Below are 8673 nucleotides of genomic sequence, written 5' to 3'. Positions count from 1 at the left end.
ATATATATATATATATATATATATATATATATATATATATATATATATATGCCAGAAAAGGCTTCATTGAAAAAATAAGGCCATTTTCCTAGGTGGATGTATAAAGAGGAGCTCCTTTATTGGCCTTAGAGATCTACTTCAGAACTATGGACCACATTTCCTCTCATGTGGTGGCTGAGGAAAGTCGTCCCCATTGATAAAAATGTGGCACATTGGAGAGACACATTTAATTTCATCCTGCATGAAACTGATGGCTGTAGCCCACGTGCTGCATTATGCTGTTTTGTAATAATAAGTAAATACAAAAATAAATAAGAAAAGGCAACTTTTCTTCAGATGAGGATAGACTGGAGAAGGTCAAGGGCAGGAGAAGGGAGATCAGTTAACAGGCTATTGTAATATTTCAGGCAAAAGATAATTGTGGCTTGGGCACTCAAGTGAGTGAGTTCTGGTTTTATTTTAAATGGAAAGCCAACAGACCAGATGTAGGGTGACAAAAAAAAAAAAAAAAAAGAGTAAAGGATGAAACCAAGAATTGTGACCTGAGCAAATGGAAGAAGGGAGAGATGCTGGTTCAGGGTGAATATCAGGGATTCCGTTTGGGTAAGTTAAGTTTTAAGGCAGTGATTCCCAAAGTGGGCGCTACTGCCCCCTGGTGGGCGCTGCAGCGATCCAGGGGGGCGGTGATGGCCACAGGTGCATTTGTTTTAACTTTTCTTGTATTACCTTTCTATTCTGAGTTCAATAGTTTCATAATTTCAAACTTCAATGTTTCTAATTTACACCTTTCTTTACTATATTTTATGAAAAAGGTAGAAACATTAATACATATATCTTTCTGTTTAATTGCTATTAAAATTTAAAAAAAATTAATTTCCAGGGGGCGCTGAGTAATATTTTTTTCTGGAAAGGGGGCGGTAGGCCAAATAAGTTTGGGAACCACTGTTTTAAGGTGTCCATTGGTCATCCAAGCAGATGTCAAGCAGGCAGTCAAGTTCAAAAAAATCTTGATTAAAGATATAAACCTAAAGTCATCAGCATATAGATAATATTTGAGTGAACACAGATGGAAAATAATTTTTGAAGATGTTCAAACCTTCGAGTTTTCCTGACACTGGAGCTGTTGCCAGTGGCACAGGTACACCCTAGTCCATGTGTCACACTCTGAGGGGCCCCACTGCAAGGCTTAGTGGAGTGAAGACAGGAACACATGGGATGGCTGTGTTTTCACTAGTCTCCCCCCCAAAAAATGATAACATGAAAGGAAAACAGCTCATCAGTTGGATTACTTCATTTAAATCATTATTATGAGTTTATTTAATCCTATAACTAGTTCAAATTTTCACATGATTAAGGAATGTAAGGCTATAGAAAAGGACTTGGACTGGAGAGTCCTTGCAGACACCTCCATCTACAGCCCCTCAAATCTGGATTTAATCCACATATTATCTTTAGGTGAGAGCTCTTCTGATGGCCATGTTCTCGGCTTGCAGCTTTGAGAGAAGCATCATTAGAATTATCCACCTTCTGGTAACCTGAGAAGGAGATTGGGAGCCATGATGCGTCTCGGCAGCACTTCATGCTGAAAAGCTAGTAATTTATTTCTGGTGGAGTTTTGACACTCCCGTCAGTCTGGCCAGGTGAATCAGAAGAAGGAATCTGCTGAGGCATTTCTGGAATCTTACTGGCGGTACCTGGCAGGCATTCCTGCTTCCAGGCCTCATTTTCAAGGGATTTTGTGTTCTCCTGCATGAATATGGTCTCCTTTGTGGAAATAGCTGCAGACACCAGTGGCTAAACAGAAAAGCAAAAAAAGTCATTAGCAGAGACTAAAACACACTTGGTATGGCAAGAACACAATACTGCCATTTTCATGCGCAAGACTAAGAATGAAATGGAAACAGACTTGCCCTAGCGAAGCATAAAACAAAAATCTGATAGGATAAGATGATCAGCAATAATTTAACTGCCCGCCAGAACAAAACTAAACATTGATTGGTTGCCTCCCACATGGCCCCGACCAGGGATCAAACACGCAACCTGGGTATGTGCCCTGATTGGGAATCGAAACCAGTGACCATTCTGTGCATGGGATGATGCTCAACCAACTGAGCCACAGTGGCCAGGGCTAGACTTTTAAAAAATCTATTAATTGTTGGTGAGAAAAGCTAAGCATATTGTATAAATGTAAATAAGCTTAATATTTTCATATTTCCAAAGTGGACTTTGGGAACTAGCAAAAGCTAGTTAATTGTATAAGACTGCATTAAGGGTTTTAATGCATGGGATGTAGTATAGTTATAAAGATGTCAGGTATCAAGCCCAGTAAGTCAATTTCCTATCTGGGTATCATGTACTTTGCAGAAAACATCAAATGACACATTTTCCAGAAGATTGTGGCAAAAATTCGGAGATGAAAGATATGCTTGTCCGACTACTCCAAGTTATCAATTTATGACCACGATTACAGCACCACAGAGGTGGCATCTGTGGCTTGATCATAAATAAATAGTATGCAATAAATAAGATATTCAAGTAAATAGTATAAATAAAAGAACAGACCTAAAGTATATAATGATAACCATATTTGGTTTCTAAAAAATATTTAATAATTTTCGAAAAGGGCTCAAAGGACCTTATATAAAAAATATATTTGTTCCAAGTGTCATATCAGTTTAAAAAAATTTTTTTTTAAACCAGTAACATCTAAGGTATTTCCTGAAATCTAAAATGCAATTGCCTTTAAACATTTTCTTTTTCCATTGATAATGATCTTATTGACAACGGTTGTCAATAAGACTGGTTTATAAACACGGAGGGAAAAGTAGGCTGTTGGGGCCTCAACCTGCCTTGCGCTGTGGCCAGGCTGACCGTGGATTCCTGGTACCGGCTCTGGGATGCGCGCCCAGTGCTGAGTCCCTCCTCCCTACCTGGTGACACTTTTCATGCTCCTGTTGAATCTGATACTCCTCTTGCTTCAGCATTTCTGTCATTTGGGTTTCCTTGAGGCTATTATCATATTCCTCCTTCAGCTGGATCTTCTCCTGCCTGCCCTGGGGTAATGCGACAGAGGAAATCAGACCAGCCCCTGGGAGGCATGCACAGATGGGCCCCTCCCTGGGACTGGCCTCCAGCCCTCAGGGCTCCCAGATTTGCTCCTAGAACAGCTTTAACCTGGTGCTGGCTCCAAACCCACCAGCTCCATCACTCCTGTGAGCTGGACTCCCTGCGCTTCCAGGATACCTGGGCCTAAGCCACCCTCACAAGTGGAAAAACCAAAAGCTCCCCAAGCCAGCTCCACAATTCTGCCTTGGATTTCCAGTTACTCTGGGAAAGCTCCCCAGGCTGACCCGGTGCACACACACCAATTCCTGTGCTTTAGTGATTTTCCCGTACTGATGAAGCCAGTGAGCCAGGTACTCTATGGGGTCACTGGGCCGAACCTTCGCCACCTCTGCCAGTGCCTGGGCAAGGCAGTTCCCAAAGCACCTCTTCAGGTAGTCAGTTTCCATCCTGTGGGCTGGGGACACATCAAAAGAGTCACACAATTTAAAAAAATAGACACATTCTAACCAATAAGAATTCATTTCAGGATAAATATGAGATATTTCTGGATCCCACCCTTCCCCAAAGAATCAATAAATATATACGTGCCAATAGCTCTTACATTGAAATGGCCTTTTTCCTAAAATCCTAGGTCAGACAGTAGGTACTGGGGTGTTCAGGCATGACAAGAACTTGACAGATTGATGGTTAAGGGGGGCTAAGCTTACCCACATGTCTACCCTGGCGTGGAGAGGAAATAACTGAGCAGAAATGGGTCCCCACAGGGGTGCTGAGCACCCAGCAAGTTGTGCTATTATGAGGTTGGAAGTAACCTGTGACATAATAAGACAGGCTTATTTGTTTCACCAGGGATCACTGAGCAGCCCTGGGAGGAGCGGGAGGGAAATGCCAGGCACTGCAGCTACTGCTGCCAGCACTAACACAGTGTTCCTCTCTCTAGTTTTTAGGCAAGAAACTGCTTTAGATTGAGTGGGTGCCCCTGGATTCACTGATTTCAAGAGCCGAGGCAGTATAGCCTGAGTTGGGCCACAGAGGGGAGTGGTCCTGGGGTGCAGCAGCACAAACACAGACTCCGGGGCTGGACTGACCAAGTTCCAGTCCTGCTTCTGCCATTTATTGGCTGTGTGGTCTTCAGCAAGTCACCAGCCTCTGGGATCCTTGGTTTTCTCATCTGAAAAACAAAGTAACAAAGGCATGTGCTTCCTAACTGTGAGATAATCCTATATAATAAAAGGCTAATATGCAAAAAGACTGAACAGCGGACCGACAGGTTGCTATGATGTGCACTGACCACCAAACACAGGAGCTGCCCCCTGGTGGTCAGTGCGCTCCCACAGGGGGAGTGCCACTCAGCCAGAAGCCGGGCTCATGGCTGGTGAGCGCAACAGACTACAAGAGGGCTCCCAGACTGCAAGAGGGCGCAGGCCCGGCTGAGGGGCCCCTTCCCCGACCCCCCTGCCAGTGCACAAATTTCATGCACAGGGTCTCTAGTAATACATATAAAGCACTAAGCCTGGCGCATAGTAAGTGTTTAATAAATACTAGCTATTGCCGTGGAAATTTGTGATATGAAATGGCCCAACACCTGGCCTATTCCTGACCAACTCCATCTTCCTCACGTTTATGTATTTTAACTCCAAAAGAGTTAATAATAAAGTGACTAATAAAGGCTTAGATCCAGTCTTAACATTTTCTGGAGGCACTTCTCAGTTTAAAGAAGAAAAAAAACCAGATAGATACATAGATATGAATATGAAAAAAATGTATATTTCATAGCTCTTCCCACTGCAAAGGCCTAGAGGCAAAACCACCTCAGTAGCAATGAGCACACTGAGCATTCTGACTTGTCTTTAAATGGCTGTCACCGCTTCAAAGGAATCAGGGCTCCTTGGAGAAATGGCTAATTCCAAGGTCGAGGCAGCAAAAGTCCCATAAGCCTGGACTATTTTGTTGTCCCAGAAAGAAAATGTTGAAAAATAAAATGGCTGGGGGCACAAGAGCCAGCTTGAAGGGGCTGCTACTGGCCAAATCTGGGGAAATTTAATCATCAAAATGCATAATGACTGTAATGGATTACAACTAATTGAGTAAAATAAGGATCCATGAGTCCATATAAAAGCAAATAAATAAGTGAATGGGAGAGACAGCATATAAATACCAACTAATAAATGTGGAAAAAATAATGGAGCTTTAAGTAATCACCATTTTATAACCATCATAGTATAACAGAATCAAGCCAGAATCATCAATGAATAATAAAACTCAGTGACTATTTGAAAAAGAACAGGATATTTATATAGTCTCAAAGTTTCTCTCTACACAATATAGACCAAATCCAAAGGGAAACAGAAATTTTACAGTGATAAAACCTGGCCAACAAAACCTTAACCAAAATATCAAAATAAACATCATCAATAAGGAACAGTGACAGCCCATGTCTTCTAATGTAATATACTTCTCAGTGGCACATAATACATTTCTGGATTCCTGCCCCAAAGGCAAAACTTGAATCTGATGGAGGAAACATTAAACTAAGCCGAATTAAGCTACAGTCTACAACTGACTTGAACTCTTAAAAATGCCAACGTCATGAAAGGCAAAAAAGGGATGAGGAACCATTCCAGGTCAAGGGAGCCTAAACAGGTATAGCAACACGTACATGCTCCTGGATTGGATCTGGACCAGAAAAACATTTCTATAAAGGACATTGTTAGGCAAATTGGGCAAACGAATGTAAATTGTAGCTTACATAACAGAATTACATCAAGGTCACATTTCCTGGGTTTGGTAGTTGAAATATGAGTAAGAAAATGCCCTTGTTCTTAGGAAATGCACAGCGTGGTAAGGCTGAATAACAGCTCCCACAGGTGTCCAAGTCCTAATGCCTGAAACCTAGGAAATATGTTACCTTATATGGCAAGGACTTTGCCGATGTGATTACATTGAGGACTTTGATTTGGGGAGATTATCTGGACTCACCAGGTAGGCACAATGTACTCACAGGGCCTTTAGGAGAGGGACAGTGAGGTCAGACACAGATGTGAAGGCGGAAGTTTAGGGAGAAAAGGTGATGTGATCCAGCACCAAGTCGAGCCTTCTTGGCATCCAAAGCCAAGAAATGTGGGCTGCCTCCAGAAGCAGGAGAAGGCAGGAAATGGATTCTCTTCTAGAGCCTCCCCCTTTTTAACTCTGTGAGACTCATTTTGGATTTCTGATTTTCAAAAACTGTAAAAAAACAAATGTGTGTTTGAAGCCACTAAGTTTGGTGTATTCAGAATGAGTCACTCCAAGATGTGCCTCTGTGATACGAAGATTGCTTTGAGCTAACGGCAACCAAGGCCCTCGGGTTCAAGAGAAGCTTCTTCACCCTCCCCCTGGAGGCAGTTAGACAGGAGCGGAGCAAGGATGAAGGACAGGTAGAGAAGGTCACCAGGGTGGAAAGCCCCAGGGGCCTAGCAATGGACAATGGTAGGGTGGGACCTCATCCTCAGGGTGGCCATTCCTCCCCTAGCATATCACTGGTCATGCAGTTTGGACTCCCTGACCTTTCCTCCCTAGAGATTATATCTAACCTTGGTCCTATTTCAGCTCCAGGTCCAGAAAAGCAGCAAAAGCAGACAAGCAACCCTGACCTCAGGACCAGCTGCATTAACTAATGACCCTGGTACCAACCAATCAGTGGAGACCACCGCCCTGAAAGGACACACCTGGGAAGCTAAAGAATATTTTATTGTGATTCTCCCCTGGGACCTCCCCTAAGATCGCTGCCTTAAAAAAGCTGTTAGGGCAGCACCCAGTGCTTTCCCTCCAGGGAGCACGCCCACACTATTCCCCTCCCCCACCTCTTCCCCCAGGTGAGTTACCACTACCTTCCTCACTCCAAGCTCCACGGGCTCTCCTTTGGCCTCTGTAACTTGTTTCCTGAGCCCATGTCTTCCAGCACTCACTTCCTCCACCTCTGTGATTTTCTAAATAAATGTCCTCTTATAGTTTGAGTCTTGGCTCTGAATTCGTTCCTAGCCAGAACTCAAGTACGGAGGTTGCTGAACTGAGGTCCAGTCTGACCCTATCCGTCTAACACCTGGTGCCATTCTCCTCACCACCAACACCCCCAACTACCTAGAAGAATTTAGATTAGGGGCTTTGCCCACAATAAGAGACTGTGAGAGGTAACATTTTTTGACCTATGCAGAGGTCAGGGGAAACTTCTAATTACTGAACATCTGCTCTTCTTAGTGTCCTGCAATGACCTACCTCCTCTCTCAAGTCCCAAGGTGATCCTTAGCTCAGAATGTCATATATGCTTCATTTCCCCCTTTCTGTCTTTGAACCTCTCATGTGTGTGGGGTCTCTGACTCTCATGCGCAGGGTTCCCATACATATGTATGTAATTAAATTTGGTCATTTTCTTTTGTTAATCTGTTTCAGGTCTAATTAATTATTAGACCAGCTGACAGAACCTTAAGAGTAAAGTTTCTTCCTCTCCCACAGAGGTAGTCATGGAGGGGGGGGTTGGGGTGGGGGTTGTCTCCTTCTGATACCCTGTGGCCCACCTGAACCAATGCTCCTGGATAAACTACCTTCTACGGCCTGTCTACTCCAGGGTGGCCCATGACCAGCAGCACAGTATCACCTGGGGACTTGCTGAAATACAGATTTTCAAGTCCCACCCCAGGCCTATAGATTCAGTCCACATTTTAACAACATTCTCAGGTGATTTGCAGTTACCAATCTACTTTGCCTTTATCACTGTAGAATCTGCCCTTCCCAGAGGGTAGAATCACCCATTTTGCATTCCCAAGAAGTCTCTCCACTCCCAGTCCTTGGGTGGCGGCTACACTGTATGTATGGCGAGCCCTTTCTGAAGAAAACATCTGCTCCTAAGCGCACATTTGCAACAATGATCTCAGTGCAATATTGTTGACCGGACAGTTCTCAAGACTTGCCACAGTAACAGAACCACAATGTGCGGCTTGGAGAGGAAGGTGGCAAAGGGATGCCTTTTACAGCCCACTCCACACTAGCTCAGGGCCCACTCACGCAGAGGGAAGGGGCTATTTTCAGAGTTTCCCGGAGCTGCTGGTTCTCCCAGTTCATGGCCTTGCACTCAGTAGGCTGGGCAATAAGCGTGGAGATGGTCTTTGTTCACATTCTATTCCCAATGCTAGGCACACAGTAGGTGCTCAGTAAGTATTTGCTGACTTAATCAGCTAGGACTCGGATGCTTGTGAGCTCAAACAAGAGCTGGTGCTCCCTTCCACCTGTCAGTGCCCACTCGGGCACTTACTACCTCAGCCAGCGTTTAGCGAGGCTTCTGCACAGCACTGCCCGTAGCACGGGAGAAATTCTAGCTGCGAAGGAGCGAAGGAGTAAAAATGCAGGACCATTGAGCTTGTAGCGATTGTCTCCTCTGGCCAGGTGTCCTGGGGCCCGGGAAGGGGGTAGGCTGTCTCCTGCCTTTCACACACAGGTAGCCCCTCGAGATTCCTCCCTTTTCTCTCTCCCATTGCGCGCGGGCCTCCCCGCCCCCCTCTTTCCTCTCTCGGGCAGCCCGGTCCTCTCAGTAGCAAGTCTCTGTCCACCCTCGCGCCCCCTCCTCTCGGCCGC

The 8673-nt window shown here is 44.6% G+C and overlaps 1 protein-coding gene across 1 annotated transcript; it reads right to left on the bottom strand.

The window, feature by feature from the left end:
* Nucleotides 1–1590: 1590 nt before the first annotated feature.
* Nucleotides 1591–3520, bottom strand: DYDC2 (DPY30 domain containing 2). The gene is made up of 3 exons (XM_023764522.1): nucleotides 3366–3520; nucleotides 2931–3053; nucleotides 1591–1794 (listed from the first exon to the last, which is right to left on the bottom strand). The coding sequence occupies exons 1-3, from the start codon at nucleotides 3510–3512 to the stop codon at nucleotides 1591–1593; spliced, it is 474 nt and encodes a 157-aa protein (XP_023620290.1). The 5' UTR covers nucleotides 3513–3520.
* Between the last annotated feature and the right edge of the window lie 5153 nt (nucleotides 3521–8673).

This window comes from Myotis lucifugus, unplaced genomic scaffold (genome assembly GCF_000147115.1).
Source record: "Myotis lucifugus unplaced genomic scaffold, Myoluc2.0 scaffold_335, whole genome shotgun sequence".
Taxonomy (NCBI): Eukaryota; Metazoa; Chordata; class Mammalia; order Chiroptera; family Vespertilionidae; genus Myotis; species Myotis lucifugus.
Note: the sequence above shows the minus strand (reverse complement) of the source record. Positions and strands in the feature narration are given on the sequence as shown.

What these genes read in the sequence shown, in the direction of transcription:
- DYDC2 (XM_023764522.1), bottom strand. Translation starts at nt 3,512, where the DNA reads ATGGAAACTGACTACCTGAAGAGGTGCTTTGGGAACTGCCTTGCCCAG. An exon ending in TCACTAAAGCACAGGAATTG is followed by an intron (nt 3,054 to 3,365) that starts GTGTGTGTGCAC and finishes GCATTACCCCAG; the next exon opens with GGCAGGCAGGAGAAGATCCA. An exon ending in AGCATGAAAAGTGTCACCAG is followed by an intron (nt 1,795 to 2,930) that starts GTAGGGAGGAGG and finishes TTTTCTGTTTAG; the next exon opens with CCACTGGTGTCTGCAGCTAT.